The 22,429-nt window shown below is 42.2% G+C and overlaps 1 protein-coding gene across 1 annotated transcript; it reads left to right on the forward strand.

The window, feature by feature from the left end:
• Positions 1 to 325: 325 nt before the first annotated feature.
• Positions 326 to 14,164, forward strand: LOC139639392 (BRCA2-interacting transcriptional repressor EMSY-like). Its single transcript, XM_071513482.1, has 18 exons — positions 326 to 393; positions 1,713 to 1,943; positions 2,670 to 2,798; positions 3,039 to 3,207; positions 3,727 to 3,882; positions 4,716 to 4,847; positions 5,373 to 5,610; positions 5,931 to 6,149; positions 6,456 to 6,605; positions 7,170 to 7,343; positions 7,512 to 7,648; positions 8,226 to 8,399; positions 11,076 to 11,288; positions 11,802 to 11,964; positions 12,501 to 12,661; positions 13,023 to 13,066; positions 13,136 to 13,424; positions 13,616 to 14,164. The coding sequence occupies exons 4-18, from the start codon at positions 3,184 to 3,186 to the stop codon at positions 13,922 to 13,924; spliced, it is 2,583 nt and encodes an 860-aa protein (XP_071369583.1). The 5' UTR covers positions 326 to 393; positions 1,713 to 1,943; positions 2,670 to 2,798; positions 3,039 to 3,183; the 3' UTR covers positions 13,925 to 14,164.
• Positions 14,165 to 22,429: the final 8,265 nt, after the last annotated feature.

Raw genomic sequence — 22,429 nt, forward strand, 5'->3', positions numbered from 1 at the left:
AATCTTTGTAAATGAAATCAAACAATACATTTCTACAATCCTATATTCTAAAAATAGGAAAGCTATTAAAACTATACATTTATGTACCCTGTATAACATTTTTGTAAACTGATTTATGATTTCTGTCAGTGTTCTGATCCCCTGGCTTTACATGTTTGTTTATTTATTTGTTTACCATGCTGTTTGTTAATAAATGAATAAAAAAAAAACAGCATTTCTACGTTTAAAATCTCGCGATTTTACTTTGAAGGCTAAACGGCCAAACCGGAAGTCTTAAGGCATCTAGCTAGCGGAACACAAGCCCTTGTCTTGACACTGGTCTGCAGAGCTACACGCAAACAATGAGAAGGTGTGGAGAAACAGTGTGATCATATCTCACTAAGCTTCTTCAAGGTACAGTCAATTTGTGCAGAAAAATTAGCAACCGTCCAGTTTTTTTCATTAAGACTGGTTGGTTTGCAGTCTGTTAGCCAGCTAGCTAGTCGCTCTTGGATAAACAGGCAGTTGTTATTATAGCTAAAGCTAATTAGTTAGCCAAACACTTGCCATCATGTCGTCTAACTTACACGTAGCCTATCTTGTACGAACTTTAACTTGTTTTGTAACGGAAAGCAAGTTAACTGGAGACGTATTAATATCTCTTTTACAGGCAAGGCTAGTCAACGATTTTTTCTGTAAGGTTAAGTTATTCAGGCGTCACATTATATCCTTGTAGTGCCATGTGCCGTCAAACCGTCCCTGTATCACGTTTGTCCTTTGGTTTCGTTGTATCAGAACTGTAATGGATTACAGTTTAGTAGAATACATGGCAAAAATGTCAAAGTGCACACCAGTTCGTTATATAATATGTAAGTTATGTTGACGGGAATCCTGATTGGAAGTAACATTTCACCACCAGCTTATTCTTTGTCTTATTGAGCTGTGTGCGGTTTTCCAAACACCATTAGACTTCTGTAACGTTAACGTTACTCAAGCTATACACAAGTTTCCCCAAATTAAAACGATTTTAGGACATGTGTATTATTTTTTGTTATGTCCATGTTTTTAACATACAGTATTGTATGTTTTGGATTCTGATGGGGGTCCTAAACCTAGAACTGTCAGAGAGATGAGTGGAAAGGTTGTTTGTAAATGTTTGACACTGGATTGATGATATTTGGGTTAATTACAGCTGGTTACAGTTTGCAATGGAGATGTGAATGTGTTTAAACTCTCAAGAACTGATCATTAATACTCATCTGAAGAAAGCAGCAAGCTAAATTTTACCTATGGAGATCAGTAAAGTGTCACATTGCAATAAAAAGATCTGAAACATCCACCATTTGATGTCTGTGAGGAAGTGCTTGAGCAAGATCATGCAGTTAGTCCCAAGGATTTAATGGGAGGCGTAACTGGGTGTTATCTGCATAGCCATGAAAAGAGACATCATGGTTGCTAATGATGTTGCCCATTAGAAGCATACAGAGGGGAGGATGGGGCCTAAAATTGAGCCCTGTCCACAGGTGATGTGCTGAGGAAGATGATGAGTGACTATGGAAGAGATGGCTCTGTTGGAAAGATAGGGTCTAAGCCAGATCAGAGCTGAGTCTCAGTTACCCACCCATTGCTTAAGGAGGTCAGTTAAGGCAGTTAAGTCTTGCCTGCATGCTATCTGTAAGAACAATATGATTTCCTATCTCTTTTCAACTATTATATCCCTTTTCTTTTCCTAGGTTGTATCTAACTTAACTGGATGCAGAGGCCCTTTGTTTTTTTTGGCTCATAAGGCTGTCTACCTAGGACTGCAACCGTTGGGACAATTTGTCAGTTGTCAGCTTCTCTGGAAAGTGGTGTAGAGCTCACCACGAAGGCCACCACGAGGAAGATTGAGGACATCACAGATCTGGAGGGCTGGGAGGAGCTGCAGGACGAGGACAAGGAGCTCATAAATAAACATGTTTCAGGTACAACAGACAGATTGTGCACACACTCAAAGTCACTTTTTTAAAATGATGCATATTTGGCAGCAGGGTGGCATAGTGAGTAGGGTTCAAGCCCTCGTGACAACAAGCATTCTCCCTGCTGAAGTGCCTTTGAGCAAGACACTGAATCCCTACCGGCTCCAGGACTGCTGCTCTGTAGCTGAGCCTGACCTCTGACCTCCCTGTGGTGCAGCAGGGGACAAGTAAAAAAGACACCTTCCCCCTTCATGTGATCAGTACCATATCACATATTTGGAATAAGTGAACAGCCAATAAAACTAACCAAGTCTCTCATTTCACACCGTGGTAGGTGTGTCAAACTCGGCTGCACCTAATTTTTCCAGTTGGCTAACCTGTTCAACCAGGAGGACATATTGGATAATTCAGCTGGTTGTTACAAATACCTGCATCCTCAATAACAAAGCAGCCCTCAATAACATTACAGATAAAAAGAATCAGAGCAACATCTTATCAGGATTTCCACATCACAAGATTGTAACTACAATAAAAACCGGCCAATAAGTTTACATCTGATTTTGTCTTTTTTATGTTATTAATCTTAGTAACCATTTCAGAGTGAAGGATAAGGTAAAGCTGGGCCCCTTTTTTCTTAGAAATGCTAATTTAAACAGTGTGATACTAGTATACTGTTATGCTATGTTATATTCAGCCAGGGCAAGTGCTGAGCATGGTTTCTTCCTCTTGTAGACCTGATGGCCAAAGTCAATGCAAGTCCAAAGAAGAAGGTGCAGGCCAAGTTAAACAACACTAGCCAACTGATGGCTCCTCCTGCCGACCCATCCATGAACGCTCCACGCAAGTTCTCAGGATTCACTGGTAAGATATGACATCCCAGCAAAGCCTTGGTCCCGAAGAAAACCCCCCAAAAAAACACCAACAGAAAAACTCCCGGGTTCTGATCCTGGTTGGCAAATTGCTTGTTAATCTAGACTTTGGATCAGCCAATTGGAACCTCTTATGTTAAATATAGACTAGTAGAGACCCCTTGTTTTTAATCTAGATTGTGGAACAGCCAGTAGACACTTGACTTGTCTTTCATACTTGTCTGTTTTGCAGCTTGGATGCTGTGGATCCAAACGCTTATGATGCCTTCAAGGCCTCTCGCAATCTGGGTGACGTGATTGAGCGCGTGTTGAGAAACCAGCAGGAGGCGTCCAACGGTTCAGGACCCAGGAAACTCCTCACCATCGAGGCCTCGCTGATGACCCCCGTTCAGCCCATGTTGGTGATGAGTCTATTGACAACTAGTACATCACCTAATAATTACTTGACTTGTCATTTAAATCATTGCCTAGTGCACACTGCTACACTGAAGACATCTAATGTTTCTGACCACATAAATCAATGGAGACACGCATTACATTCACACAAGAACTGAATGAAGTTAATGTGATGTGTCCTCAAAGTAAAAGCCTCATTTCATTGCTGATTCATTATATTACGCAGCCTGTAGTAGGCCAAGAGTGTAATATTCCATGTTTACTTCAGGTCTAGCTAGTTAGTTATCTGTCAGGAATGAAGGGCTTTTAAGATGTAGGCAATGGGCTGAGAAACAGCAGGTTATGAACATAGAGACTAAACTCGCTAAATTTGGAATAGATTTTTCAAAACTGTATAAACTACACAAAATGTTGCTTTAATAACTTGTTCTTTTAAGGAAATAGTACTTCAGAGGCTTAGAGACTGGCTGGATTTTGCCACTGGTGTAACTAAAGATGATGTTTGTTTTCTTTTGTAATTCCAGGCTGAGGCATGTAAGTCCATTGAGTACGCCATGAAGAAATGCCCCAACGGGATGTATTCTGAGATAAAGTATGACGGAGAACGCGTGCAGGTCCACAAGAACGGAGACAGCTTCAGCTACTTCAGCCGCAGCCTCAAGCCGGTGTTGCCGCACAAAGTGAGTCAGTGTAATCGTTCACACTCATACATACACATACATGCAAGCACACACCCACGCAGCTCCCCTAGGCTAGATACCGGTCAGGATGGCACTGCAGGTCAGAGTGGAAATCCCTTGTGTTTGCTCCTGCAGGACTGAGCAGGTTAAGGGTGATATTCACAGTTATTCCCTACAGCGATTTTTTTATTTCCTGCATTCACTCTCTCAGCATGAGGCCATGAGCCGTATACATACAAGGATAAATAGCTTCCATTCATGCCCATTAGCCCATCAAACCACTAGAGGTTGCTGCTGTGCGTGCATTCTATATCTCCAAGCATCCCTGGACTCTAGTTAGCTTCCAAAGCACACATTTTGACTCCTACCAGGTACTAAGCCACTGGGGAAAAGGCAGTCAAGTTAAAAAAAAAAAAAAAGCCTTGGGGCTTTTATACATGAGGATTTTTTTGGGATGTGTACAAGCCATGTGCCTAAACCCATCCAAATACTTATAGGCCCCTCTGCTTCCCCTTACTTTCTGTTCTCACACTTCTGAAAGACCTTTTTGATGATAAAAGCCTTTTTCTTTAAGCCTTTACCTTTAAGGTCTACCTAGCTGCTATTTCAGCTTGTCACATTGGTATTGATGACAGTTACCTGGAGGAGCACCTTTCAGTCTAAACAGAGTGTGATAAAGGTAGACGCTGAGGCAAAATGAGTTCTATGGAAGAGTAACCTGCAACGAGGGACACAATCATGTGTAGTAACATGCATAAAGTTTGATTCTTTGATTTCAATTGAAGGTTTCCGGTCAGTGCCTAAGCCTGTCTATGTCCATGTTAATGTTTCAGGTGGCCCATTTTAAAGAATACATCCCCCAGGCTTTTCCTGGCGGCCACAGTATGATATTGGACGCTGAGGTCCTCCTCATCGACACAAAGACCAGCAAACCCCTGCCCTTTGGGACCTTGGGTGTTCACAAGGTGAGGAACACCCCAGGCAATGTGCAGCTCAGTGTTCAGTTTGTGGACAAAATTATTCCGTCAAAACTACTGTTGTTTTTGCCAACTAAAGTAACTCAAGAGAAATATTTCAACACTTGAATGGACAATGGGTATTCAATATGCTAAAACCAGTTGTTTTGTACGTTTTTGTACTTTTGGGTGGGATTTTTGCCTTTAAAGATGTAAAAGATGTAAAGCTGCTTTCTTGGCTGCAGTGTTTGCTCCATCTAGCCCAACTGTTTTGTAAACTCACAGAGGTTGAGCACCCAAAAGTGTGTGTGTGGGGTGACACTCACAGTGTTATTGTAGTGTTAAATTTGTAATTAGTTTATGAATTAGTCTATGAATCAGGTGTACTTTAGTTCCCTGTTCATTTGAAATTATTATAATGGTGATATACAGTATAATTTATATAATATATATAATGTGGGTCATTTCTGTGATGAAATGAAATGCTGAGCATGTTTTCTATTTTCCTTTTGGCCCCGTCTTATCTTGGACCAGGTGATCATTGTGACGACTTCTCCGAGCTCCAACTTCGTGCCCAACATCCTGTCCAAGTCTCACTCCCACAACAACGCAGCGGTGTCCAAGCTGGGGTCGGCGTCCATGCTGACGAGCTCCAGCCAGAAGCAGACGGTGGTCTTCCCGGCCGGCTCCGGTCCCGCTTCCAATCCCACGGTCGCAGTGACCACAGTGGTGTCGTCTACTCCTTCTGTGGTCATGTCGACTGTTGCGTCGTGTACGTCTTCGCTCTACACTACAAGAAGTGACAAGTATCAGTTCCTTAAGAACAGACTTGTCTGTTAGCAGTTTAATCAGATGGTTTGTTGTTAGCATAGAGAAACCAGAGGTAGAGCAGAAGTGTTTTTCAACGTATTTAACTTAAAAAAAACAACTAACTGCTGGTGTAATTCCGGTATTGGACAGTTGTGCCATTATCCGTGCTAGAGTAACTTGAAACACGGGTAAGAATTCTGTAGAACATAGTCCATCCACCATAGAGGCAGGTCACCTAGTCTGGTTTTGATCACACCGTCACTGTCCTTTTCCCTCTTCCAGGCGGGTCCTCTGCTGGTGTGAAGGTGGCCTCAGCCAGGCTTCCTTCACCAAAGACCCTGGTGGGGTCTCCCACTCAGATCCTGGCCCAGTTCCCCAAACAGCAGTCACCCAAGCAGCTTCAGCAGGGCTCACCTCTAGTGGCTTCCAGTGTGAGCCAGTCCCAGACCTCCACCACCCCTCCCGGCTCCAAGCCCACCATTCAGATCAAACAAGAGTCAGGTGAGCAGGAATAGGAAGGTTTGATTCATGACTCCATCTTCATGTTTTATTTATTCCAAATAGAGACAGACCTATCAGACGCCGGGTATTTAGAACAGCAAATGTAAAAGCTTTCATGAACTGGTTACAGGTAGAATCAGTATTGTATTATATCAATCAGTGATAGAGAGTAGCAAAATGAGACATTTACTTATTGAAAATGTCATGGATTATTACTTTAAATGAAGTTCTAGTTGAAACATCCCATCACTACACAGTATATGACTAAGCTATTTAATGAGTAAATGTACTGAACTTTGTCTGTAGGAGTGAAGATAATCACCCAGCAGGTTCAGCCCAGTAAGATCCTGCCTAAGCCTTCCTCCGTGGGCTTGTCCAGCAGCAGCTCCTCCCCGATCATGGTTGTCAGCAGCAACGGAGCCATCATGACCACCAAGCTGGTCTCTCAGCCAACAGGTGGGTGAACTCAAACACTGTAAAAAACTCTCAGATCTGGTGAATGAAGTCTCTGTCTTTCATCACATTGTTTAAGCTATGTATCAAAAACCCTGTCATTGTGCGATGTCCTACTAGCTAAACCCTAGACCACTTTTGTGGGTTTGCTGCCATCTAATGGTTACAAGCGTGCTATTGAAATGACCATCTGCTATTGGCTGGTCTTTGGTGCCAGGTGATGTCACCACCTGTTGTAGCCTATAGAAACCAAAGATCAGCCAATAGCAGATGGCAGTTGTAGTTTCAAAAAACGTCCCAAACATCATCAGCAATTTCAGGCTAACATGGGAATTAATGTACACACAGACCGATAATGTATAATACATCCTTTTTTTTTATGTGGAAAAAAGTTGCATATTGTAGCATTAATGTTATATTTATTTGCGAAAAACATCAAATGGAGCTAACCTTTTCTATTTGAAATGACACTTGAGCACCAAAGCAGCTGATTCATCACTAACCTAAAGACCCGTGCCTGTTAATGTGCCTCATGAAGTAACACCGCTACATTTCTTTTACACACAGGTACCCAGGCCACCTACACGAGACCCACTGTCAGCCCCGGCATCGGAGCCAGAATATCGGCATCCACCGGCGGGGCCACGTACGTCAAGACCACCAGCGGCAGCATCATCACAGTGGTGCCCAAGTCTCTGGCCACGCTGGGTGGAAAGATCATCAGCAGCAACATCGTGTCCGGTGAGTTCACTCCATCCTGTAGCAGGACTGCAAGGAAGCATCTGAAACCATAGAAGTTGTTAACAAGTTGTTCCAATAAAGTTAACAGGCTTACAGAAGGAATTTGTTCCCTTCCCTCCAGGCCACTTCACAATAAAATGTTCCAATTTCATTTTTTTTTTTTTAAAGGGACAACGACTAAGATCACCACCATCCCCATGACCTCCAAGCCAAATGTCATTGTGGTTCAGAAAACCACGGGGAAAGGAGCGACCATCCAAGGACTGCCTGGCAAGAATGTGGTCACCACGCTTTTAAACGCTGGGGTCAGTCGAACACCAGATCATGATCAAGCTTTTTGCTTTTCCTTCCAGGGCGACCAGAACATTTGACACCAGTGTTTTGGTCTTTGAGAAGTTGGCAACAGTACAAGGCAGTCTAGCTTTGTGTGTATTAGAAAAAGTCTCTTTAACTAAATACAGTTAAATGTGTTTGAGGCTTAAATACAATTTCATAGCTCTTAAAAATAAAGCTTTTTTTCAGTGGATTACTTTTCTAATGAGAAATTGCCTTGGTTGCACAGACATATACTGTACGTTTTTTTTTTTGTGTTTTTTTTTACTGTATGTTTTTTGCTCTTCAGGTAATTTTTTGTGATGAAATTGGTCTTAATTTTTATTTGCATTGCAAAGATCTGGCAGAAACCTGTAATCACCTTATTATATGTAGTAGGATTATTAATTATGTGGGTAACTCAGTTATTAATGCATGTGTTTATGTCATCATTGCTTTGGTCTTTACGTTGTACAATTTACTTTGCAGCTCTGTTTTACCTGTTATTTGCGTTTAGTTTTATGATACATTGCACACTACTTGTCTAATCCATACGCTTCTGTGCACAAGGGTGAGAAGAGCCTTCAGGCCGTACAGGGGAGCAAGCCTGCCATCATCACCGCCTCCAGACCCATCACCAAGATGATCGTCACCCAGCCCAAAGGCCTGAGCTCCGGCTCCCAGGCCACCGCCACCAAGATCATCCCCACCAAGATAGTCTACGGCCAGCAAGGCAAGACACAGGTCAGTCAGGTCAAAACTGTGAAAATGTCTGAAATATTTTCATAATTTTTATGTTATTTTTTCATAGGTTTTTTTTTGGACCTTTGCACTGCATGTCCACTCTTACATTAACACAGAACAGTCTTAGTAGTACAATATGCATCCTATCTGCTTTACTAAACACAGCTGGACTTCATGCCCTGCAATAACTGCCTCATAATGTAATAACTTGTCAAAACTTATGAAATGTCCCTTTAAATGCGTCAAAAAAATTTTACAAAACCTGTTCATTTAAAGAATTCCTGGATAATGTTGTATTTTTAACTGGTGATGTAATAATAATATTGACCAATAATGTAATAACTTGAGTTGTTATTATTGATACATCTAATGATGTAAAAAGTTAAAATTGTTTACTGATCGGTTAATGTTATTACATTATCTGGCAGATATTATTACATTTTTGACCCATTACATTCAGACCAGTTATTACATGATCAGGTTAACATGACTCTTAACAATTAATTTCCTGGTCTCTTTTTTTCTTACTCTGCCCATTTGTAGTCTAAGAACTTTGATTAGCTGTGTTCAGTTGGAAATAGGCTGGTTTTGCCAGCTTTGATTCTATATTTTGGTTTTTAAATTCCTCTTAACTTCAGCTCCAGATAGCAGTAAAAGGTCTTAAAGAAATCTTACTTTGGCTTTCTGCAACCTGCAGATAGCCTTCATGCCAGAGTTGCTCCTGTAAAATATTGATCCCTCTGGCTCATGAATTCCTAAAATATTCAGTTCTGAATTTATTGCTGCAGGTATGAGGTAATTTCGCATTGCCAGCTGGGAGCCATGTAGAGTATCGACAATGGTAAAGCTTCCCTGTTCCACCTCGGACTGCTTGTCCCTGCCTGGCCGCATCAAGAAATTAGTTCACTTTTCCTCCAGGTTATTTCCCAGTAAAAGGCTTCAGTTTCAAACATTTTCTTCAACACAATGCAACTGGTGGATTGCGGTATTGACAGTCATAAAGGTGTGAAGCGGGTCCATGTAGCTTTAGTTCAGTCTGGATTAGGGTTGCAAAATTCCGGGAATTTTCAAAGTTGGAAACTTTCCATGGGAATTAACGGGAATTTATGGGAATTAACGGGAATTTATGGGAATAAACGGGAATAAACCAGGAATTTACTAAATTGAAGGTATGCTCTTAATAGGAAACTTAAATATAGTTGGGGAAAATATATTTTAGCATAATCCTGACTAAAACAACCAGATATCATGCAAGTACAGTTGAATATCTATGCTATTCCTCAATCACATGCACACATAGCACACTGCTTACTGCAGGGCTGTTGAGGCCACGCCCCCTACATGCAACTCAACATTCATGTGTTTGTTCTTCAATGAAAGAATTGATTGTTCAATAAAATATTTAACACTTGATAAAGTTCTACTTACAAATAAATCTGTTTTAATTGTATTATTTTGGATAGATGTCTGCTTATAACAAAACAAATATTTATGCTTGGATATGATACCTTTCCATTAAATTCCCAGTTAATTCCCATAAATTCCCATAAATTCCCATTAATTCCCATAAATTCCCATAAATTCCCATAATTCCCATGGAAAGTTTCCAATTTGGAATATTTCCAAAATTACCCAGCTTAACTTCCCGTGGAAATTTACCGGAAACTTTCCGGAAATTTACCGGAAATTTTCCACCCCTTTGCAACCCTAGTCTGGATGCAGGTCAGACAATTCCAAGGGCAATTTAGGTCCAGACTGACATTTTTCTAAACAGGTTTGTTTCAGATGCTGCTAGGGAGTTTACAGGTGTTTTTCAGTCCTGGGGGATTTTTTGGCCTCTGTTGTGTAAGTCTGAACAGCTAGGGCTGGGTTCTGCAGAAATTCAGCTGTTTGTGACACATACTAAGACTGCTGCTGCTTTGAAAGTACATGTAGTGATTTAAATGGAAACGCCCACTGCTCTCACATGTGCAGTGGTAGAGGGCCCATATTTGACTAGCACCCTACAAGACGTTTCCTCCTCCTTTTCTTTCTTTTTTCTCTCATGCTCCCTATCTTCGCTCATCTCCTCCAACCTTCTTCCTGGTCGGAGATGAGCAACATTGATGGATGGAGGATTGTGGCAGGAGAACAGCTTCCTCTTGTTAATGTCAGAATGAACCTCTTGTTATAAAACAGGAACCTTATAGTTATATATTTAACAGCCACCCTGATTATCCAGCCTATGTGCAAGTTCAATGGACCACTAACTACATCTGCCAGAACAGCAAAGGAAGTTCTCACCTTTAAAACGGCAATCTGTCATCTCATCATTTTAAAGTCTGTGTTTATGTCAAATTTATTAAACACTTTAATGTTTCCAAAGACAGCGATGACACCCAATGATACAATGTCACGTGTTTTTTTAAACATACTGTATGTAATATTGAAACCTATTTTCACATATAGCATTTATTTCAAAATATACCATCTGGCTAGAGTGGGTGGATTGTTTTTGCTTGCTTACAGAACATGCAAATGAGCTGCTTATGGAACATGCAAATGAGCAAAAGGGGGCGGTGGTGCTGGAAAATGTGACAGAAGTCTGACCCGATAATTCACACTAATGAATAAGAAAACACTGAACATCACGCAAACTCTGCCAGTGAGTTTTGTTTCTTCTCTGTTTCCTTCCAGGTTCTCATCAAGCCCAAGCCGGTGTTCCAGGCGGCGGTGGTGAGCGAGCAGACCAGACAGCTGGTCACCGAGACTCTGCAGCAGGTCTCCCGCTCGTCAGACCCGGGCCAGGGCCAGACCTCCGGCCAGGACGGGCCGGCCAAGGACGAGTCCGGCGGCTTCACGGAGAGCGGCGCCTTATCCGGTGAGGCCTCCCACTGCAGAGCCCAAGATAGACTTCCATCTTACATGGAATGGGCACAAGACATGACAACTTCAACCATATCACTGTTTGGTGCTCGACTCTTTAGAGGGCAAGTAAAACTACTATCAGATGACTAGGTTCATTTAGTTTGCATGCTGGCCAAGATAGAAATTACTTTTTTGCAATCTTTGGGGAATTTTGACATATCTTTCCAGGAAATCTGCATCATTTACATCCATCATAACTATGTTTTCACTCTGCCTGCACCGGCTGACTCCTGCTAAGACCCCAAGTGAAATGACTGACCATGTTACTTGCTTATGTGCTTTCAAAGTATCAGGCAACAAGGTAACAGCTATCTAAATAATGCCCATGTGGCAAAGAGTGGCTCACCTTTGGTCTTTATCCAGTAATTAAGCCAGTACTCACCCCGCTGCCTCAAAAAACAAAAGGCAAATGTTTGCAATGCAAATCTCTGGGACTGCGAGGTGCGTTTTAAAATTCAAACTGACCCTGTCATTTCCCCCCGTGGTTTGTCAGAGTCTCAGCCTGTAGTTCACGTGGTGACCTCCAGAGAGCAGGACTGGGCTGAGCAGGAAGTGGCCGTGGAGTCCAGCCCCACCATCATCTACCAGGATGTGTCCGGCGGGGAATCCCAGTCAGCCACTTCCACCATCAAAGCCCTGCTGGAGCTGCAGCAGACAGGTGAGAGCAGCTGCCAAGTGACACTTTCTGTCATGTAAAGGCTGCAAACATAACTTTGGTGGTTAGGAAAAAAAATGCCTATGTGTATGAGTGCATATTACTCATACGTGACACTTAGAAGGCTTGGAAGCCAAATCCAGCGCCAAGTACGTCGCAGCAGGTGTGCCTCCGCTATCTGAAACATAAATCCTACGCATTGTTAGGTCCCAGTCGGGGGTGGGGTGGAACATTGTTTGGAAAATTTCTGTGAAAATACCTCAAATTTGATACAGGTTCTTTTTTTTGATTCTTTGTGAGAATGAAAGGGAATGAAAACCTTACACTTTTTATAAAACCAAAAGATTTGCTGTAATGTAAATAAATAGAAATGATTATAGCAGTTACCATCTGTAAAATCCGGTTAATATGTAACTATGAATTATATCTATCTGTATGCAAGCTACAGTGTAATTGGGGGGGAAATGGAGCTCTTGTGTTTACATATAGCACGTGATTAACGATAAACGTTACAACATGCCCGGGGTTTCCCTGCCCAGGTAAAGCCGGCAGAGCGGGTCTGCCCTGCGAGGACGAAGACGGGGTCCTGTCCTCCAGCCAGCAGCAGGGGAAGCCTTACAAGACCAGCAGCCAGGTGACGCTGGTGGCCAAGCCTGTTCCCAGCTCCTCTGCAGCCCCGGTCTCACACCTCAGCCAGATGGTGAGGACACTTGATAGCATGACTTTAAAAAAAAAAACCCCATTCATCATATGTTCAATATGTTCAGATGATGTCCTCTAATGGAAAATTCCACCCTCGGACGCTCCTTCTCATATTTCCGTACATACAAGAGCTAAAGTGGCTGATATTGATTTTTGTATTCTGTGTCACTTTCATCAAAATGAATGTTTTAGTGAACGACTGCACAACGGAGCACACACTGTACACACAATGCAAATGGGGCATAGTGTTAGCCTAACCTTCTCACATCTAAGTATCTTTATTTGCATGTATTATATGTTCAATTGTTGTAATTACTTTAGATTATATTCAGTACTTTTTATTTGCCTTATTCTTATAGATCCTATCTGCTGCTGCAATGCCTCAGTTTCCCCACAGGGATCAGTAAAGTATCATCTAATCTAATCTACTTTATCCTCTCTCTCAGTATTCTTCTTTGTGAATGTGTTTCAGCCCTCTGACAGCCACGGCAAGAAGCAAGCCGCAGATCGGCCAGCCCTCCTCTTCCTCCTCCTCCTCCGCCGCCTTCCCCTCCACACCGTTGTCTGACGAAGAAACTCCCCAAGCTACGCGAGCAGTGTCCGCCCCGGGTACGCCGACCAAGCCCCTGTTGACGCCCCAGCTGCCCAAGCTCCAGCAAGCACCCACGTCCCACCACAGGCCCATCCATACGCCCATGTCCGGGCCCCCGCCGCTGCAGGCCCACCACCCCGTCAGCACGGACAAGACCGCCTCCAGCCAGGTGAGAGTTCAGGTCAGGCAGGTGTGGCTTTACACCGAGTTTAGGACAAATAAGAGGCGTTGTAAAGCAACTTTTCTACTTAGCTGTTCTAAAATCAGTGTAAAACACTGCTTTGAATGGTTCATTGCTTTTATAAAATGCCAGTATTAAGAATGCAAATGTTTTATAAATATTCAATCTCTTCAATGCAGCAGCCAATCATCACGCAGAGCGCCACCGTCACCAAGATCACCTTCGGCAGCACCCACCACTCCACGCCCGTCTTCAGCAGCGGGGAGGCCGCCCCCAAGCTGATCCCCGAGTCCAGCTCCAGGCCGGCGGGGGGCAAGCCCTCTGTGTCCGACATCCTGAAGATCTCCATGATGGAGGCGGAGATCGACCCGAGCACCGAGCCCATGGTGGTGGACTCGTCCAGCGACCGCGGCCCGCTGGGGAAGGCGCTTTTTTCTGAACTTATTTTCATTCTGGCTGGCTGGACACTGGTAGGCGAACCAACATGAAACAACAACATGAAAATGCTGAAATGTTTGTGAAAAAGAACATTCTTCTCATTTCCTATTTTATTATTATCATTTGCTTTTGTTTGACTGAGGATTGTTCGACAATTTCCAGTTGCAAATTTTGATCAAATGAAGCACTCGTTCCTGTAATTGTTTTGTAATAGACCAATACTAGGCAGCATAGTAGAATTTACTGGGTAACACTGTACATTAAATGTTCATTAGCTAATGTTAATGAATGCATTTACTAACATGAACAACCCATCAACAAAGATAACTTAATATAAAATGCACATGAACAACTGCATTATTTAATGTTGTTATATGTTTTTGTTAATAATGTAAACTAATGTGTTTACTAACATGAATTAAGCATGAACAGTGACATTAACAAAGATAATCTTCATGTATTACTTAAACATATCCTGGCATTAACTTAAGTGAGTAAGTCACAACAAGCATTACCTAACATGAATAGTGTGTTATTCATGTCATTTGGTATACCTGTTGTGTTGTAGTAAACACATTGGTTAACTTTATTAACAAACAAAAGCCCTAGGCACACACACACACACACACAGACACACAGACACACACACACACACACACAGACACACACACACACACACACACGCACACCCTCCTCGGACCTCCGGTAGCGCCGGGCTTCTGACAAAACAAGACTTTTCTGATTTTCTCTGTGGCCTCCGACCCACTGGACAAAGAGATGTTCGCTTCTTTTTTTTGTGTGTAAAAATAATGTAGACAGACTCCCCCCACCCCCCCCAACAACAAATGGGACATGTGGTTTTTATTGCCACCGAGGAGCGTTGGATGTAAAAATACGGGAACGAGGTGGAAGGCTTAGTTTCAGTCCGGTCCCAGACAGCAGACAGTTGGAAAGCAGCCTCTCAAAACAGACTGTTCTGTTCAAATATGTGAATAACGTTCATACTTGATACTTTCATGAACCGGATGATTTGGAAATCAGCTGAAGTTGGCCTCTGTACATGTTTTCAACGAGTGTTTCAAATCAATTTCCCTAAGTAATTGTTTCGGTCATACATATTTTTTGTAGAAAGCGACTGTCCCGTTGCAGATGGACATGCTCTTTTGATACTTTTGAAGGATTTTCATCAGATGTTAGTTCAATGCGTCTGACTGAGCTGCACCTGTGTCATCTAGACCAGTGGTTCTCAACATGGGGTCCGGGGACCGCCAGGGGTCCTTGAGGGGGTTCCAGGGGGTCCCCAGCAAATTCATGAATTATTACCATTATTTCATTTACAAGAACACAGTTAGAGAATGTAGAAGAATGACTGTTTTGATCATAGTTTCACTGCTATCTCTCTACCTGCGATACAGATAGTCATGGAATTCTGGACAAAATCATATCGAACAATAAAAATATTCTCAGATTTGGGTCCGAGAGACAAAATCTCATCGACTGGGGGTCCGTGGCCCTACTGTGGACTACATTAGGGGTCCTTGATATGAAAAAGGTTGAGAATCACTGATCTAGACACTTTTGGGGATTTGAAAATGTATTCAGAAATGTAGTAGGGAAGCAAAGGTGGAGCCAATCCCTTTGCTATGTGGAATATAAAGTTGAACCAGCAGAGGGTCCAGGAAGAAAGATATGAGTTCATTATAACTGATATGATGTAAAAAAAAAAATTAAAAAAAATGCATTCAGTGATGTACTTTTTTTGTAAGATATATTCTGGAAGTTCAAGATGTCGATGTGAGATTTCACAAAGTATGGATTTGTTTTCACATAGTTTCAAACCGTGCATTTCTTTTATACCTTTTCAAACTAGAGGACTAGTTGAGAGAAATAAATCATTTAATCTGCACAATAAACCAGCTAGTGGAACACTTCAGTTTGTACTTCTTAATTTAAAAAATGAATGCTTTTGAGCATAGAAGGTGGAAAATGAAACATGAACATGCCACTAGCCAGAGGATATGAGCGTGTCTTTGTGGTTTTCTACCAAATGGAGTGGAAAGCTGCCTTCAAGTCATATGGGAAGAACGTTTAAATTCACCTGAAGCCGTCAAGACACCAGAATTGAAGTTTTCTGTAGAATTTGGCTGCGGAACTTCGTGATGAGACATCTGAGTTCCTGTTTTTACAGCAAACCAGACACTGTGATGTCAACCACAAAGCAAAACTCCAGCAAGTAGTCCTGTCCTGCCATGGCATTCTAAGAGCTGTGATCGCAAAATGACATCAAGTCGGAGAAATCGGAGTCCAACGTGAAACCCCGAGTTCCAAGTAGAATTTCCCATCTGAAAGCTGAGGTGAACCGTATTTTCTAGTAGTATTTCCCTTTGATGCATCTCAGGCCAATATTGATACACACATCATTTTTCAGCATCATCAGAAAGTCCATCATGTGCGACCTGAATCACCCAGAGGCAAATTTTAGAGCATATGTGATCAAATTTCATGAATATAGGACAAACGCTGTGCGAGATATCGCTTTTGGAAATGTTCAACTTCCTCAAATCCCCGACCCACCACTGCACCTGTGCTTCATCAATACTCTAACAATGTCACTTGTCAACACATCTCAACTAACGCCAATAATCCATACTGGTGTGTATAAAGCATTAAAACAGAAAATTGGGACACAGAGCCATCTTCCACTTCAAAGAACCACAAAGACATTTTTTAGACGCGTCCCTCCCCCGGAGAGGCTTGCACAAGACTGCTACGGTTTTGACAATTTGCACCACCACCACCACTTCAGTTCATGGTCTGGATGGGACAAATAGTTGTGTCTGAGGTTAGACCAGAAGGCTGTGAAGTGTGCAGACCGCTGTAGGAATCCTCTGTAATCAGTTTGAAGGCTTACAGCAGTCTGGATGTTTCTAGGCGGCAACCATGCAACAATAGAGGCTTTCTTCAAAAAACTATAACCCTAGAGCCACCAATTAAGATTTAGTAACATTTCACTAAGGATCAGCCAGACAATATACCCATATTACCGTTAGCCGTCTGAGTTTATTTCCCAAAAATGTTTGTCTGGTATAGGATCCTTTGGGGTGAATTTTCCCTTTGTCATCTTACATTTTAGAACTCCCCGTATGAAATGGAGTAAATACAAAATGCAATGATATTTAAAAAGAGGACCCAGCAGCTGGAATCACAGATTCTCCTTGTGGGCCTTATCCTGCCATAGCTTGTTAAAAAAAAAAGAAAATCCATTCAGCTGCTGTCATTTTCTCACTTTTGAGTTTCTCAAACCATATGGCTTATGGTTTGTCTCTGATATTTGTATAGTGTCCTTCATTCTTTTTCATAAAGAAGATCATATTGGTTTATTTACAGTATGTTTTCCATTGCTAATTGCCAAATGAACCAAACAGTTCATGTGCGCCATGCAAGTCAGCTGTTAATTAGACAAAATTTGAATCCTGGTGAGCAGATATGTGTGCAAACAGAATCCATTTTGGCTATAAAGACTCATAAAGCTGCTATTTAGGCCATCCTAATCACTGTCATTGATAATGTATGTGATTTGGATTTCTGGTGTTCAGCATGACATTACATGGCTGGTGCTTAATAGTGATAATCTTGATTCACACAACATTACGTTAAGATTTTATTCATTTAGCTTATGCAAAGTACCTTAGCGGGTGTGGGTGTGTGTGTGTGTGTGTGTGTGTGTGACCTTCAGACCTGAGATCTTCCAGTTACAGGATGGTCTCAAGAAACCAACAGGCCGCACTGCTGCCCAACTCTTCCAAGTTTGACTCCCTGGATATTTTTCTTCCTTTAGTTCACCATTCTCCTCTCTGCATTTTGGTTTTGAAGAGCCACTGCAGAGTTAACTTGAAGCAGCCTGAGACAAACTGCCTGGCAAACCACAGAGTGGATTTTGCATGAAATTGGGGAATGCATACTGCAAATCGAGGGCCTGATGTAGACCAGGTTTTATAGGGATTTCACCAACCGACCTTAACCAAACCAACACTAATTGTAACCGAGTTTCCCACATGTGCTTACACTTGGCCCAAGAGCATATTCACTAAATTTTATGTCATTCCAGGCGGCCAAATTCTGAAATTTCTGGCATTAGCGGTGGCTCCTATTGGCCAATATGAGAATGGATTTATTGTATTGTAATGCACGTCTGAGCCAAGTTTCATGCCGATTGGACGAAGCGTCTTGGAGTTGTGATGGGTTTGTGATGGGCTGTGAAAACTTGTAAAACCGGTGGTGCGTTCAGAGCGTGGTGGAGCCCCTCCCATGTTCCTCCTCGTGTTGAAAGTGATCCAGCGGGCTCCTGGGGGCTGAGGTCCAGCCCGCAGCGCACCATTGGTTGGACTCGACCCCAAGACATGTGGCTCTGTTTAGGAGCATGCTGACTAGCCGTCCCTCCGCCCCGCACCCCCGCCGGGAGGACGGTGCCAAAGTCCCACTGGTTAGTCCTGCTTTCCCCGTTCTGCTGGCTCACCTGGCTGAGGAAAGCTCCAAGGAAGCGTCTGGGACAGGTCCAGGGAAATGTACATTTAGTGCAACATTTTTAACATGTGCAGCTTAATTTCAGTAATGCGGGGATGACACTTAATCCATAATGCATTTGTTGCTGCAAACTGTGCAGAGTTCTCATGAAGGTTCCCAGACTCAGACGTAGCATTACGACATAAATCTTTATTGCAACATCGCTCGTAATTTAGATGATACAAGTATGAATTTCTGGGCTAGGTTTTCACAATGAAAGCAATGAAAATCTAGGGCAGACAACTGGTAATTGACCAATCAGTCAATCAATCAAAATACTTTATTTATCCCTCAAGGGGCAATTGGGCAGTGAGTTCATAAAAGACAAGAGACCACAATATACAATCATTCATAACCAAAAACAAGAACAAAAACAATATAAAGTAGTCTTTAAAAACAACAAAAAAAAAGGACCAAGTTTGTTTGTCCAATTTGTCAGCTTAGCAGTTCAGTGATGAAAACATAGAAACCAAAATCATATATGTGTCAACAGTAGATAGTTGGTTCTGGTGCCCCATGCTAACACTTTAGCATACACTATATGAGTGATAGTTGGCCATTAGCATTATCCAATCTAAGGCAGACCTTTTAGTAATAAAACATTGTTAGTGGCTTTTAGATTCATAAAGTTTAAAAATAAAATATAGCTGATTTTGCCTGGTTTATTTTTGGAACTATTTCTAGTGACCAACCATATATTCATCCGCTATGTTTTTTAGCTGTACAGTCTCCCTTCTTCCTATGGAAAAAGACAGTAAGTAGTTCCTGAAAGTTTAAAACAATATGTCATTTTTCTACCTTATGTTGTGTAACCAGTCTTCTAGATAAAACTGCCAGACTTGGTCGCATATAATTTAAATTGACTTAGTGTTTAGCCTTAGAGCTGCTACAAGTTCTCCTTTTCTTACTTTTGACACAATGCTGATGGACTGCTATCACTCAGCACAGTGTGTGCTAAAATGTCAGCATGGAGCACCAGAACCAATGATCTACCAGGGACACATGGATGATTTTGATGTCTATGTTCTCATCACTTAACAGGTTAATTTCACCAGGCCAATCTACCAAAAACCAAAAACTGTATTCCTGAAATTGTAGGTGCACATTAAGCTTTTGCTGCACCAACCAATCATCTGTTGATTGATATTTCCAGACATATTTCAACTTCTTGTGAAGAAAGCTGAATTCCATCTTATGCAACGCTTGTTTGCATATTTGGTTGATTGATGTTTCCTGTGGATATCTGTCACTTTAAGAATTCATGTTGCTCCTATGGCCTTGGATATTTTCTATTAAGGGTCTAGGATTCCTTCTAGGATATAATAAGGTCCTAAGAGGAAAACTGGATGACTGTTAAAAGCTGGAAAGTATGGTGTTACGTCCTGTTTGGTATGAACGGAACTACTTAGACAGCATGGGAGAGTGCATCGGCCAACACATTTTCAGAATCTTGTGGTAAATCTCAAGAGAATAGTCTTGCAATATAAGTGACCAACGCATGAGGCACTGGTTCTGGTTGTACATTCGTGAAATGAAAACTAAGGGGTTGTGATCAGTGTAGACTTTGACAGGATGAGTACCTGAGCTTAGGTAAACCTCGAGGTGCTGTAGCGCGAAGAGAAGTGCGAGAGTCTCTTTTTCGGTGGTTGAGTACCTGAGCCGATGTTTGTTGAGCTCGCGTGAGAAGTAACTCACAGGACGGTCAACGCCCTGGTCTTCCTCTTGCAGCAGAACTGCTCCCACTCCGACAGCACTTGCATCCACTTCCACCTTAAACGGCAAAGAAAAGTTGGGAGCAGACAGAACGGGAGAGCAGCACGTTATGGCCTTAAGTTTATCAGAGGAGTCTTGACAATCATTAGACCAGACATATGGCCAGTGCCGGCAGAATCTTGGGTAGTATCCAATGCCATGAGTGCCAAGACCTTAGCAGCAGCCGGCCGCACTTTTCCTTGTCCAACCTGTTGGCCAAGATAGAGAACACTTCCCTTAACTGTTGCTTAACTGTTTTGTGGTGGAGCTATCCTTCCTTTTATATTTCCAGTTCAAAAAGTCAAGGTTCTTTTTTAGATTTATCATGGGATTGGAAATCTAAAGCATGTTATTCCAAGTCATTTTCTCCCTAAAAGAACTACTGCCAAATCTATCTACATATTTATTGTATATTATGTATGCATGTATGAAGGATGCTGGTCACATAATAATAACATATTCAAGCATTAGAATCAATTCAGGCTAAGGGCTTCCCATAGACAGCCAGTGTGGTATTGATCAATTCTACAATAGATATGTAGTCAATCAAACTGCATCATATCCATCATATCAGAGGTGGACCACACTGACCACAACTGATTTTTAATCAGATCAGTTGATGCCCAACACAGACTTCAGCTGCTGGAGGATTCATGACCAGCTTGAGTACTGAATATTGATCTACTGATCTCTAGCAGTGACTGTAAATATGTAGATTTAGTGGGTTAGTTAAAGTCAGTTGGACTCTAGTGAAGGATTATGGGTGTTCAGGCCTGAGGTAGGGGTTTCCTCCTGCAGGTCTTTCCTTTATCATGAGGCCAGACCAGCATTCCTTGAGTTTAGGTTTATGTGATTTCATCCATTTTTGCCCTCTAGTATGTAAGTCCATGCTTAGTCCTTCAGTTACTTGGAAGGCTCACAATGGACATCAGCTCTTTTGATATAGTCTACACTCCTAACAAAACAGGCCCTTTATAGTCCTACATAATGGTTCTTTAGGTTTGCACCATAGTAGAACCCTGTGGTGCTATAAACAAAATGGTTCTCTATATCACCCTGAGCAAATGGTTCTACATAGGCCCTTTATGATGCTTTAAAGAACCCTGCACTAATGCAGGAACAACCACATTGTGTTCTTCATTCAGATTTGTATTTTAACAAATCAGAGAGTTATTTGAGTCATTATGGTTCCATGGAGAACCACAACTTGGACCAAAGAACCATTGCAGAACCCTCCTTTTTCTGTGTGCATCAATAGCAAGTTGCTCCACTGTTGGAGCTGAGCGGCTAGGGTTCATGTGCCTTGCTCATAGGCACTTCCACGCGGTCCATCCAGATATTTGGACTTACAAATTTCTGAATCTTCTTCTCTGATGAAAATGTTACTGCTGCCCTCAAATGAGCCCTCCTTCCATTTACGAGCTTCCAGTGGAGGTGAGATGATCTTAGCTGCATCTATGATACATTTGAAAGTCTTTCCAAAGAAAGGTAATGTAAATCTGTGACTGATTATGACTCAGTCCTTTTTCCCATCTGTTTCAAGTCAAGAAACTGACTAAGGGAGTAGCTGTAAGAGTGGAGATGGATATGCATGTCGGCCCCCGTGTGTGTGTGTGTGTGTGTGTGTGTGTGCGCCTTGCCTCGTAGGCTCCAGGCTCAGCGATTGGCTTGCGCTCGGAGAGGCTGGCAGACTAACAGCAGACAGCATCCTATTATTCATGCACAGTAATCCCAGCGCTCCCCTGATCTATCACGAAGGAGCATGGGAGAGGTCAGAGGTGAGCTCATGTTTATTTCCTGCTTTCAGCGATATGATGAAATGTTAAATTCCAAATTCCCCAAAAAAATCCCTTTTTTGTTTTTTTTGTTGTTGTTATATCTTGAGTGTCGGTGCCGCTTAGCAGCTGTTGTGCTTTAAAGTCCATGTCAAAACATGGAGGAGGGCAGCGGACAGAACAAACAGGATAAATAGTCAGGACAATGGAATGATACATCCTGCGTCTGCTGTTTCTGCAGAAAAAAATAAAGGGAATATTCGCTCCACTTTGAGGCCTCTCCAAGAACATTGTGTTTTTAAAACCCAGGTTGATTGAGTTTGTTGTTAAGCTGTGTGTTTTATGAGCAGGTCTAGGTTCTGCGAGGTAAACATCATTTCCTGCCAAGTTTCCCTTTTTATTGTCTCCACACACGCTGAATGGTTTACTCACCGATTGATGTTGGGCAGTAATTATGCTCAAGCC

The sequence above is a fragment of the Centroberyx affinis genome, unplaced genomic scaffold (assembly GCF_046629955.1).
Source record: "Centroberyx affinis isolate AG114_WGS23_722 - 3 ecotype Tasmania unplaced genomic scaffold, CSIRO-AGI_Caff_v1 ptg007210l_1, whole genome shotgun sequence".
Lineage (NCBI taxonomy): Eukaryota > Metazoa > Chordata > Actinopteri > Beryciformes > Berycidae > Centroberyx > Centroberyx affinis.

Bases quoted from the DNA above. Each gene is read 5' to 3' on its own strand.
- LOC139639392 (XM_071513482.1), top strand. From the start codon at position 3,184: ATGACCCCCGTTCAGCCCATGTTG. The intron at 3,208-3,726 runs GTGATGAGTCTA...TTGTAATTCCAG, and splicing joins CCCCCGTTCAGCCCATGTTG to GCTGAGGCATGTAAGTCCAT. The intron at 13,067-13,135 runs GTAAAGTATCAT...AATGTGTTTCAG, and splicing joins CAGTTTCCCCACAGGGATCA to CCCTCTGACAGCCACGGCAA.